This window comes from Anomaloglossus baeobatrachus, chromosome 5 (assembly GCF_048569485.1).
Source record: "Anomaloglossus baeobatrachus isolate aAnoBae1 chromosome 5, aAnoBae1.hap1, whole genome shotgun sequence".
In the NCBI taxonomy this organism is placed as follows: Eukaryota; Metazoa; Chordata; class Amphibia; order Anura; family Aromobatidae; genus Anomaloglossus; species Anomaloglossus baeobatrachus.
Window position 1 is genome coordinate 67,126,074 of NC_134357.1, and position 13,653 is coordinate 67,139,726.

Genomic DNA, 13,653 nt, shown 5'->3' on the forward strand with positions numbered 1-13,653 from the left:
CAGGGAAGTGCAGAGGCAGTAAAGCATCCACTAGGTGAACTGCTCACCCAGTGGATGAAAGGGAATAGTCGTACAAGCCGGGGTCATATGCCAGGAGATAACGCAATAGCAGGGGTTGCACAGAGACTGAGTCAAAGGAAGCCGGGTCAGAAGCTGAGAGAGAGTGTCAAGGACCGGAGGGGCGTGGAAACTAGAGTCAGTGACGAGCCATGGTCGGGAACCAGGAAAGCAGATTAAGGTGGGGAAACACAGGGAGAGGGGCGACGGAGAGGGAGCCGGAGAAAGTAGAACAGGAGTCAAGGAGGACGGACGCAGTCAGAAGAACAGGAAACAGGGGCGACGGAAACAGTAAGGAGGACAGGAGAACAGTGAGGTCAGAAACAGTCAGGAGGATGGGAGAACAGGGAGGACGGGCAGGATCAGGTACTTACAGGGACCAGTGATCCCACTGCAGAGCAGAACTATAACTAGCGCCGGATCCCCGGAGATGACCCCTAGATAAAACTCCTCCCACAGGCCAAGCCTCTGGAAAAGCTGACAGCACTGCAGCAGCAGGATCAAATCGGTTGTGACAGTGGTCCTCTTCCTGGTGTATATATCCCTCGTACTAGTTTATATGTCTCCCATCCTGGGCTCCTTCCTGGTATATACAGTGGAGATCAAAATTAGAGAACAACACACAATTTCCTACATGTCATGGTCATTGTGTAGTCATATGTTGTGAGGGCCGGAGAGGACTGGTAGGCCTAGGAGGTGGATCCACTGGACCGAGCACCTCACCTGGAGGGCAGGGTACACGGTAGCTGGAGCACTAGTGTGGCAGGAACAGGAAGTACCAGATCACCCGGGTCATGGAGTCCCATAGGACAGTACAGGAACAGGTGCAGGTATCAGGAAGCAAAGACAGGACCAGGTCACTAGGGTTACAGCGTACTTTAAGGCAGTAATACAGGAAACAGGAACAAAAGGACCTGAGCACCTAGCTCAAAAGACAAAGCAAAGAAACACAAGTGATGATCAGGCCCCGCCCACATAGAAAGGCCAGTCTTATATACCCAGCACAGCCTCAGGTCATTTCCTGTTGCAGCAGTGCTGGGCCTATAAGACCAGGTCAGTGGGCACGGCCCGGTCCTATACAGAGGCATCAGTCAGAGTCAGACTCAGAGTCAGACTCCTCAGACCTGGAACAGGACTCAGGGGAGCAAGAGCGGGAGCGGCAGGCGTGACTGGTGGATGCATGGACTGGACCAGTGAGCAAGGAGCGGTGGTGCGATGGCGAGACTGGATCATTGAGCACGGAGCGGTGCAATGCTGGTGCGACCGGATCAGTGGGTACGGAACAGTGCCTGGATGGTGAAACCGGCTCAGTAGGTAAGGAGCGCTGCTGGGACACCGGAAGCGTGACATATGTCAGTATATCCTAACATGAGTAAACTAGCAGTATTTTAAGCTTAATACATAAATTGGATTTTTTCAAAAGCACATAATAAAAATGTTAATGAGTTAAATGAAAAAGAACACTGATCAAAATTAGAGAACACTTTTAGATACCTGCAAGTTTTTGGTGTTAATCTGCCACTTGGTGCTAATTTCCTTAATTATCTGACAAACCCTATGTAATTGGCAGCCTAACTTTCCAATTTGCACTGATTTTTTAAAAATGGTGTACCGCTCCAAAGTGACTGAAACCCTCCAGCATCAGGTTGTCCACATGAAAGAGAAGCTGGTTATTCCAAGTCTGTGATTTCAAAAATATTACATCTTTACCACATCACAAACTCTTTCAAGTTCCCCAAGAAGGCTAATTGCCCCCGAAAGACAAATGCAAGAGAGGACGGGATAATGTGGAGACTCTCCATGGGTAATCGTTTCAACACTGCAGATGGAATTGCTCGGCAGTTCAGCACAGAACAGGGTAAGGATCTGTCTCGCTATACAGTGTCACAACGTGTAAGAGCATTTTGGACTGAAAGTCCACTCTGCCGTGACCAAACCTCTTATTAGCAGAAATAATCAAAAGGCTAGACTCACCTTTGGTGAGGAGCATGTTGTGTGGACAGAGGAGAAGTGGTCCACACTTCATTTTAGGGATGAAAGCAAGTTTAATTTATTTTGGTCTGATGGGAATCATTATGTTCCTCAACAAATTTGAGAAAGTCTGAATCCAAAGTGTGTTAAGAAGTCAGTGAAATGTGGTGGAGAAAATGTCATAGTTTGGGGAATGTTTTCTGCAGCAGAAGTTGAACCTCTCGTACAGCTACATGGCAGAGTGAATGCAAGTGTGAATCAGAACATTCTTCAACAACACGCGGTTTCTTACTTGCGTTCATCACGTAATCAGCCAGCAATTTTCATGCAGGACAATGCCCCATGTCACACAGCAAAACGGGTAAAGCAGTTCCTTGAAACAAAAAACATTGAAACAGTGAAATGGCCGCCCAGAGTCCTGATCTAAACCCAACAGAAAACCTCTGGAAAATCTTTGGTGACAAAGTTATGGCCAAAAAATCCACAACAGTCAAAGAGACTGGCAGAAGAGTGGACCAAAATCACACTAGAGCAGTGTGAGAGACTAGTGATGTCCTGTGTCCGCAGATTTGCTGAAGTCATTAACAGCGACGGCCGGGACACTTCCTACTGATTGGTAACTATTGGCACATTTTATCCATTTTTGCAGGATGTGTGTGGACCTTTTGAATTCAGGTGGTTAAATGGTGAGCCTGTCATGTGTTATGTACTCATAGTGCTAACTAACCCGCCTGGACCTGGTGTTGTGCGTCATTTATAGGCCTTAATTCAGACACTGTGCGTCTCGTGTATCCGTGCGAGATGCACTTATATAGTGCTGTTTTGCCCGCCTGACCTGGGTTTCTGGCGTCATTTATAGGTCACCGTTCAGACACTGTGCATTTCACTCATTATATGATGGGCTCCCAGTGCAAGCCTTATTAGTGTGCATGTCCTATGCTAAGCAGCCGCCCCTTCCCCCTAGTGTGGAGGTTGAGTGGCTGTGACATCAGCATCTTGCACCTCGGCTGCAGCCATCTTTATGAGGAAGGCTCACCACATTCTGTGTGTGCACATATCATTTTTCTTGGCTCTTTTTTTGTGGTGTTTTTTTAACTATTGTTATCTTCAGAAAATGTACTTATAATCTTTCTCTGTGCTACAGTCATTGTTGTTCTCTAAATATGATCATCACGTTTTGGGCAAAAGAAAGGTTTTTTGATGATAAACTTTGGATCTTTTGTAAAATACTGTTCTAGTGGCATTGTGCACCCCTTACAAAAAAAACCCTTCAAATGTTCATCCATGTGGATTACATTATTTCTGCAAAATGATCATAAATTGTTCTCCGATTTTGGTCTCCAATGTATGACCCCCCTCCTGTTATATATGTCCTACATGCTGGGCTCCTTCCTGGTATATATATCCCCTATCCTGGTATATATGTTCCCCTTCCTGGTATATAAGTCTCCGATCCTGGGCCCCTTCCTGGTAAATATGTCTCCCATCCTGCGCCCCTTCTTGGTAAATATGCTCCCATCCTGGTATAAATGTCTCCCATCCTGGGCCCCTTCCTTCTAAATATGTCCCTCATCCTGGTCTATATGTCCCCATCCTGACCCCCTTCATGGTAAATATGAAATATTTGGTAAATATGCCCCCATCCTGGTATAAATGTCTCCCATCCTGGGCCCCTTCCTTCTAAATATGTCCCTCATCCTGGTCTATATGTCCCCATCCTGACCCCCTTCATGGTAAATATGAAATATTTCCCCCGATTCAGGGCTCATTTCTGGTATATCTGTTCCACATCATGGTATATATGTTTCCAATTGTGGTGTCTATGCCTTCATCTTGGGCCCCATTCTGGTATATACGTCTTTATCAAGGACCCCGTCCTACTATATATGTCTTTATCCTGGGCCCTTCTTGGTGTATATAGTCCTTGTCCTGCATCTAGAATTCATAACCCCCCAAAGAAAATTGTACTCACATGTCACATGGCGTTCTCCTCTGTAGCCGGCACAGTGACAGGCAGCTGACATCAGTGTGCCTGCTATGGTGAAGCATGACTTCACTGCCATGCACCTTCAGTCACAGGCACGCCGACTTCAGCTGTCAGCCCCTGTTTGGCCATAGGCATTTATGGCAGGGCAGGGACCCGACAGGTCTCTGCACAGCAATGCATTTCAGCTGGATGTGCATCCACAGACGCACATCCAGCTGAAGTAGGCACTGAGCCCCTTCTACCACCAAGCCCGGTCGTGACCTCTGCGACTGCGATCGTCACACCCTTGCATGCACCCAGTTGTATTATGGGTCAATGTTCTTGTAACTGGCAGTAGGTCCATGTGCTTCTGAGTTTACAGAGTAAAACTATATACAGTGATTTGTTTATTATGTATTCAACATATTTTTTGCAGCGTGACTTTGTGATGATTGTGCTCCTATGAGTCCGGGTGAATTAATTGCCGGCTGACAAATTGGTGAAATTGGTGATGCTTACTGTAAAGGTTTTACAGGTTAAGGGCTCATTCAGACATCAGTAGGTTTCTCATGTGAGAATATCAGATCGAGTTTCTTCTGTAATTTTGTTCAGAGTTTCATCAGATTTTTCAAGCATCTTCTATCTAGCAGTCCGTGAAAAATGGACAACACTCAGATGGCATCCTAGTGCCGTCTGATTTTTTTCACTGACCCGTAGACTTCCATTGCGTATTTTGACTTGACTCTTGGAGAAATATCAGACATGTCTCCAAGATTTTGTGTGGAATGGTCGGTCGGTCCACAAAAATTTGGATATTTCAACAGCCTCATAGATTGTCCCAGGTACGAGTTCTATACTAGAAGAACTCATACACGAAATACGAACATCTGAGTCCTACGGAAGACTTTGGTCAATTAAATAAAAAACGATAAACTAAGAAGTTGTGTACCAATAGGAGATTACCCAGCAACTAAGAAAGATAGTAAGGAGCCTCCCACATTGGGAGATATTACGTATTAGACAAATGGTCAGTAATGATTGTGGGTGGTACAGTAGCATTACAGAACTAGCGATACTGCTTTGCCGGGAGATTTGCCAGCTCCTTTTGAAGATGTCTTGGAGGTCTCACATTTTTCTGGGAGCCTCTCATACAGTCTAGGCGTGTTGTCAAATATGGTGAGCAGAATGGAGTAAACCACTTCCTGGCTTCCCTGGCAGTGGCTTTTCTCTGCAAAGGATGGAGCATATTGAAATGTAACATGCCTAATCATTTGTTTCTGATCTAAAGCTGACAAATCACATGAGACTTCTGTGAGCATTCAACTAACTACCACTTCTGACTCTCCCTCTAACACCTCTGACATGACATAAGAAATCAGTTTGCCAAACATTTGTTTGTTTTCAATGACGACTGAGCGGAAAGACGTTGCCAGAGCCCTCTGGCAGTGCCTTATCTTTACTAAAAACAAAAGGAACTGGTATCAAAATTGCATCTCCTTAATATCTTCCGTCAGGAGAGTTTGGAGGCCCCCCATACACATCAGATGGTTGTCCTTTTTTTGGTTGTTTTTTTTTCACAGATACCACATGTACCCATTGTAACCTATGGGGCTGCTCACATGTCTGTATTTTTACATGGGCTGTGTGTCTGTGTGTGTATGTTCGTTTTTTTCTGACAGCACGAATGACAAGGGCGAATACAAATTCTATGGGTCCACTAAAAACACATACAGCACACGGATGGCATCAGAGTACCATCCGTGTGTCGTCCATTGCAAACTATAATAGAAGCTTTGTCATTTAATTATTTCTTTACCCAAACCGGAAAAAAACTGATGACACACTGATGGTAATAACGGACAACACAGATGACACTGATGACACACTGATCTAAAACACTGTTAAAACCAGAACCTGTCAAGTGATGTTCAGCTCTGCACGCACTTGGTGACACGGTGGAGACGGACTCTATTCACACTACAGAGTTTGACAAGCAACCTGGTGCTTCAGAGTTGTTCAGCCAGAGCCGGGTGTTGGCTGATTCAGGTTCACTGTTCTTCAGCCCTGTAGGAGTTAATTCCTGCAGACTTATGACAGGAACTAGGAGCTCAGGTTCATAGTTGCCATGTGCAGCTGCCTCCTTCCTATTTAAGGTAGTGGTTTCTTCCAGTAAGCGCCAATAATAGCTTCAGTGTAGCTCCAGCGATTCCATTATTAGTGATGATCCAGTTCACGGTGATATGTAGTTGCGATTTTGAGTGGTGTAGAAATTCTCCTGTTGTGTTTTTACGTCCTTCCTATTTCTTTATTCCCCTGTACACATTTTGTCTCCCCTTTGTGTTTGAGCACAGTGTGTACAAGTTTTCATTCTCCCTTGTCTATGTTGTTTCTGTGGAGTTTTGTTAGTGTGTTTCCGGCCTGCCCCAAGGGTGGGGGAGAGAGGGAGTAAGACCAGGGCTCAGACAGGAGTCAGGGTCACACTGGCGGCTCAGACCTGACTACCATCAAGCCTACCTCTGAGATAAGGGACAGTACAGGGTCTGAAGTCTGAGGGTCAGCTTAGGAGCTCCTGTTCTGTAATTTCATACCCCATTACGGTACCCTTTTTCCTGTACATGTTTTATACTGATGTGTGAAGGAGGTCTACGGAGAATTGTATTGTGAGCTCAGCTGAGTGCAGGGACTTCTGTGAGTGTTAATATGAGATATATTAATGCTAAATGAATTAAAAACAATTGAGAAATAGAGAAAGAAAAGAAATAATAAATTCACAGTAATATAAAATATACTTGACATCGCATACAAATGTTTTGGAGTTTTTTTTTAGAAATGTGATATAAGTAGCTGAATTACACATTCCGAAACGTTCTATTACTTCGTTAACCCATTAACTCCTGGCAGTATATTAAAGTGGTAGTGTATCCTCCACCATAATAAATTGAGCCTCTGATTTTTTTGCCACCCCTCCATCGTAAACAAGTCATACACTTCCATTTACAGTATAAAGGAAAGGTAGGTACTCACATCGTATACCAGCGTTTTACTAAAAGAGTAACAGTACGGAAGAATCCTCTAGGAAACAAAGCACATTTGATATGGATTTATTATCTGTGTGTTTCGATTTCTTTATACTTCTTCATCGGGATACAAGCAAATTGGCAATTTTAAGCTTTCTCTTTATGTGATACATAACTTTACAAGGTGGGCAAATATTGTCCTTTGGAGACTCTTTTTTGCTCCTCGGCTTTTGCCATCAATTTACTAAAAGCATTTGTCCATAAAGGCATAACCAGGCTGCAGGTTTCAAAAAGATGATTGCCTAGGTCTTAATGCCCGAGTATACGTTACGATGGCTTTCCAATACTCTCTACTTTGATTCCTTGCCGTATATTAGACACTGTCCCTATAGGATTTAACCAATGGAAGAATCCAGTTAAAATGATGAATTCCCTCCCCTCCTCGAAGCCCCAGCAAGACATAATGCTGTACTATTTTTGGTTCCCAAGGAAAGGGCCTCCCTTTGAAAGCAGCAGGCTGTGCATTTTCTAAATGACATCACTTGGCATTCTGCTGCTGTGCAAGCTTGATATTTACATGGCAATGCATGTATCCCTTGTTCTCGCCCTTATTGCGAGGCAGTGGGATATTCCCCATCTCAGAGCTCAGCACTAGTCTCTGCACACACCACACACAGCATACAGATAAAGCTGCAGGTTCCTCAGTGCAAGCCAGCGGCTGAGAAGAGGAAGACCGCCTTAGGGACACGCTGAGACCCTTGTGTTGGCCTTACAAAAGGACCACAGCTGCTGTTCATGGTTTGGGATTTCCGTCTTACCGGCTGCAATCAGGAATGACCTGGAGGATGGGGATTGGCACCAGGATACATAGAAGATTTGCTCTTTTCTATTGCATTTCAATTACTCTCCTATTGATAAATGAGATTGAAGGGAGAAAGCCAAGCAAGTCGAAATGCCCAACCTGGTGCACCTGTACCAAAGACAATGCCTTATGTGAAAACGCCAAGACTATTCCTCGCACCTTCCTTCCTGATGTTATCTCACTGTAAGGGCTGTAAGCATTTCCTTCTTTTTGTACAGGGTTGATGTATTAGGCGCTATAGTCGCCTTGTCTATTGCATTACAACCCTTTTTATGCTTTCGTGATGCATTTTTATCACATTACGCCTATCTTGATCTTCTATAGGGTTGACCACTCTATTGCTATTATTGATCGCTGTTGCCCTTTTTCGCTCCTGTTTTACATGCTATGTCTATATATGTGTTTTTTGCAGGTCCTTTGTCAGATCTGAATTTACAGAAATCCCAGAAGGGAGCTTTTCACATATCCCATCTCTGCAGCTCCTGTAAGCCAGGTTTTATTTCCTATCTCTTTAGACTATGTGATAGTACATTATCATTCTGGTTAATGCTCTGAATGCTGTCACCTGTTTAATGGACGTTGTGTAGAGTATTACACTACTGCAAAGTGACCAAGACCTTGTCTTCTGCTTTAATTGAGAGCACATATAATTAAATGGAGTGCAATGACTACTCCACGTTCTGCAGATCTCTTCACTGGGAAGGAGGCGCTGGGGGAGTCAGGATCCTAGATGGTGATTGCAAGAGCAATGCAGCAAACATGCACGCTGTACAGACGCTCTGCCAGATCTACACTCATTTATCATCTCTGATAAAGGCATAGGCGCCCATTATAATCCCCTGCAAATAGCCTATTATGCAGGGTTTACATGGCTGTGATCATAATTTGTCTGAATGGAACGAAATGTTAGTAAGTTGGGTGTAGAAAAGTGAACACTAAATAATGTACTACTTTTTATTACTTGCAATGTGTGTGTGTGTGTGTATGTATGTATGTATGTATGTATGTATGTATGTGTATATATATATATATATATATATATATATATATATATATATATATACTGCTCAAAAATATAAAGGGAACATCAAAATACAAATTCCTTGTTTAGGTGTTCCCATTATTTTTTTGAGCAGTATACATAGATATATGTAAATATTAATTAGTAAATACACACATTACAAACAATGAAATGTAAAAATAAGTGAAGATGTATATGTACATATATATATATATATATATATATATATATATGTGTATATATATATACACACACACATATATATATACATATTATAATATTTTTATTTATTTTTTACATTTATTAATTTGTAATGTTATTATGTATATATTATATGTATATGTGTGTTTGTGTATATATATATATATATATATATATATATATATAAGCTTTTTATTTAGATTTTACCTTTAGTTATTGTAATGTATTTATGGATATGTGTGTATTATATATATATATATATATATATATATATAATGTAAAGAAAAATAAAATATATATATATATATATATATTAGTACATATTATATGTAATTATTTATTTTGGAGGGAAAGTCAGTATTTTTCAACACAATCATTATTTTATGAGAGAAGGTGTAACCTATTGACCCAGGTGGTATATAGAGTATATAGTAATACTGTCCATCTGCAAATAGGTGGCCATAACTTCTGGCAATTCTGCCTGACCCATGATATAGTATACTGGTGCATAGGTCTAATCCTTTGACAAGAATATTAAGATCTGTACTAGGAGTATCATTAATAATTTCACATTCTGCCGGGGTGTTAATGGTATATACACGCATACAGTATTAATAATGAAAAATAAATGAATGCAAACCATTGCTGGAAACTGTAAAAAAAATAGTATTCCTTTCAGAAATGGGCGGCTGATTTTATTCTGTCTTGTTTGGCGTACAGGACTAAAGCAATTAGCATCTGTAACATGATTTTCTTTTTATTCTTGATAACTGGGGATTTAAGACGTAAAAGTTGAACTTAAGGGACATACGCTGTTTCCTTTCGAACTATATGTGTACAATTCATTTGGTAATAGCTTCTAGACTATCTATCTATCCCTCTATCTATCTATCTATCTATCTATCTATCTATCTATCTATCTATCTATCCCTCTATCTATCTATCTATCTATCCCTCTATCTATCCCTCTATCTATCCCTCTATCTATCCCTCTATCTATCTATCTATCCCTCTATCTATCCCTCTATCTATCTATCTATCTATCTATCTATCTATCTATCCCTCTATCTATCTATCTATCTATCTCTATCCATCCATCTATCTATCTATCTATCCATCTATCTATCTATCTGTCTATCTGTCTATCTGTCTATCCATTATCTATCTATCCCTCTATCTATCTATCTATCCTTATCTATCTATCTATCTATCTGTCTATCCATTATCTATCTATCTATCTATCTATCTGTCTGTCTATCCATTATCTATCTATCTATCTATCTATCTGTCTATCCATTATCTATCTATCTATCTATTTATCTATCTATCTATCTATCTATCATTACACCTCAATGTAATGGCACAGCCTTCTTTGCTTTTGAGCTTTGCTTTTTCCTCTCTTTTTTTCCCCAAGAGCCATAACTTTTTTATTTGATTATTGCTTATTTTTATGCTCCTTAGGCCCCTTTCACACGTCAGTGATTCTGGTACGTTTGTGCTTTTTTTTAAACATACCAGAATCACTGACATACGCAGACCCAGTATAATGAATGGGTCTGCTCACACGTCAGTGATTTTTCACTGCACGTGTCTCCGCGCAGCGTACCCGCGTGTGCGTGATTGCTGCACGGAGACATGTCCATTTTTTTCTGGCATCACTGATGTCCCTCGGACCACGCAGTGGTGTGGTCCGTGAAACACGTGCCAGAAAAAAACGTACATTTAAAATAACAAACATTTTAACTCACCCGGCGTCCAGCGATGTCCTCTGCAGCCCGTTCTCCCTGCTGCTTCTAAGCCGGCTGATTACTGTCGCGCATATTCATTATGCGCGACACAGCCGACCCGGAAGCAGCTGCAGGGGTCAGCGCCGGCCGGATGCTGCGTCGCGGGAGCGATCAGCACCATGGAGAGCGGGAGCGGGCGCAGGCGAGTGAATCTCTAAGTGCAATCACGGGCCACGGAGAACGGAGCCCGGATTGCACTTAGACAACCCACGTGTGCCGTGAATCATGGCACACGCAGGGACATGTGCGTGTTTTACACGCCAGTGAAAAATGTCACTGTTTTTCACTGACGTGTGAAACGGGCCTTAAGCTGTTCTCTATTGTTACCATTTTGGAGCACATACCTGTTTCGATCGCTTTATGTTGCAAATAGGAAACTTTAATTGTGGCTCTTATTCCTTTTTTTTTTGACAATAGAGATTCGGTGATACCAAATATTCTTTCATTTCCTTTTTTCATTTTTGCATAGGGTAAAGAATAGTGATTCAAACTATTCTATTTTTTTTTTATGTTACACACTTTTATTACTTTTCACTTTATTTCTCAGTTCCCCTAGTGGACCTGAACCTACGATTATTTGATTGTTCAATATTGAAAAATTCATGTTTTCTATGATGACCAGCTGGGACCTGGCCTATATGGAGCTGGTTCAACTCCTGAGACGGCGCCATACACCTGCGCCCGCTCCGTACACATGCACCCGCTCCATACACATGCACCCACTCCATACACCTGCATCTGCTCTATACACATGCACCCGCTCCATACACATGCACCCACTCCATACACCTGCATCTGCTCTATACACATGCACCCGCTCCATACACATGCACCCGCTCCATACACCTGCATCTGCTCTATACACATGCACCCGCTCCATACACCTGCATCTGCTCTATACACATGCACCCGCTCCATACACCTGCATCTGCTCTATACACATGCACCCGCTCCATACACATGCATCTGCTCTATACACATGCACCCGCTCCATACACATGCATCTGCTCTATACACATGCACCCGCTCCATACACATGCATCTGCTCTATACACATGCACCCGCTCTATACACATGCACCCGCTCCATACACATGCATCTGCTCTATACACATGCACCCGCTCTATACACATGCACCCGCTCCATACACATGCATCTGCTCTATACACATGCACCCGCTCTATACACATGCACCCGCTCCATACACCTGGATCTGCTCTATACACATGCACCCGCTCCATACACCTGCATCTGCTCTATACACATGCACCCGCTCCATACACATGCACCCACTCTATACACCTGCATCTGCTCTATACACATGCACCAGCTCCATACACATGCACCCGCTCCATACACATGCACCCGCTCCATACACATGCACCCGCTCCATACACATGCACCCGCTCCATACACATGCACCCGCTCCATACACCTGCATCTGCTCTATACACATGCACCCGCTCCATACACATGCACCCGCTCTATACACCTGCATCTGCTCTATACACATGCACCCGCTCCATACACATGCACCCGCTCCATACACATGCACCCGCTCCATACACATGCACCCGCTCCATACACCTGCATCTGCTCTATACACATGCACCCACTCCATACACATGCACCCGCTCCATACACATGCACCCGCTCCATACACATGCACCCGCTCCATACACAGGCACCCGTTCCATACACCTGCATCTGCTCCATACACATGCACCCGCTCCATACACATGCACCCGCTCCATACACGTGCACCCGCTCCATACACATGCACCCGCTCCATACACGTGTCTGCTCTGTATACATGCACCCGCTCTGTACACCTGCGCCTGCTCTGTACACATGCAACCACTCCGTACACATGCACCCGCCTCATACACATGGAACCGCTCCATACACATGCGCCTGCTCTGTACACCTGCACCCGCTTCATACACATGCACCCGCTTCATACACATGCGTCTGCTCAGTAGACCTGCGCCCGCTCTGTACACATGCACCCGCTTCATACATGTGTCTGCTCAGTAGACCTGCGCCCGCTCTGTAGACATGCGCCCGCGTCATATACATGCACCTGCTCCATACACCTGCATTTGCTCCATACACCTGCACCTGCTCTGTACACATGCGCCTGCTCAGTACACCTTCACCGACTTCATACACATGCACCCTCTCCATACACCAGCACCTGCTCTGTATACATGTGCCCGCTCCATACACATGTGCCCGCTCAGTACACCTGCACCCGCTTTGTACACATGCACCCATTTAGTATACCTGCACCTGCTCTGTACACATGCACCCGCTCCATACACATGCACCTGCTCCGTACACATGCACCCGCTCCATACACATGCACCCACTCCAAACACATGCACCCGCTCCATAGACGTGTACCCGCTCCATACCCCTGCATCAGCTCCATACATCTGCATTCACTCATAGACATGCGTCCACTCCATAGACATGCATCCGCTCCATATACATACATCCGCTCCATAGACATGCGCCCGCTCCATACACCTGGATCTGCTCCATACACCTGCACCTGCTCCATACACCTGCACCTGCTCCATACACCTGCCCCTGCTCCATACACCTGCACCCGCTCCATACACCTGCATCCGCTCCATACACATGCATCCGCTCCATACACATGCATCCGCTCCGTACACCTGCACCCGCCCCAATCACCTGCACCCGCCCCGATCACCTGCACCCGCCCCGATCACCTTCACCTGCACCCGCTCCGTACACCGGCA

General features: G+C 44.0%; 1 protein-coding gene across 2 annotated transcripts in view; it reads left to right on the top strand.

Moving 5' to 3' along the window:
* The first annotated feature begins 7,487 nt into the window (after positions 1–7,487).
* Positions 7,488–13,653, top strand: part of LGI1 (leucine rich glioma inactivated 1) — an 85,928-nt gene continuing 79,762 nt past the window's right edge. The window contains exons 1-2 of one of the 2 annotated variants that reach the window (XM_075348575.1): positions 7,488–8,056; positions 8,286–8,357. In XM_075348575.1, the coding sequence (XP_075204690.1) occupies positions 7,845–8,056; positions 8,286–8,357 (284 nt within the window). In that variant the 5' untranslated portion in view covers positions 7,488–7,844. The remainder of the gene's footprint in view (positions 8,057–8,285; positions 8,358–13,653) is intronic. The other variant, XM_075348574.1, reaches the window with a different exon arrangement.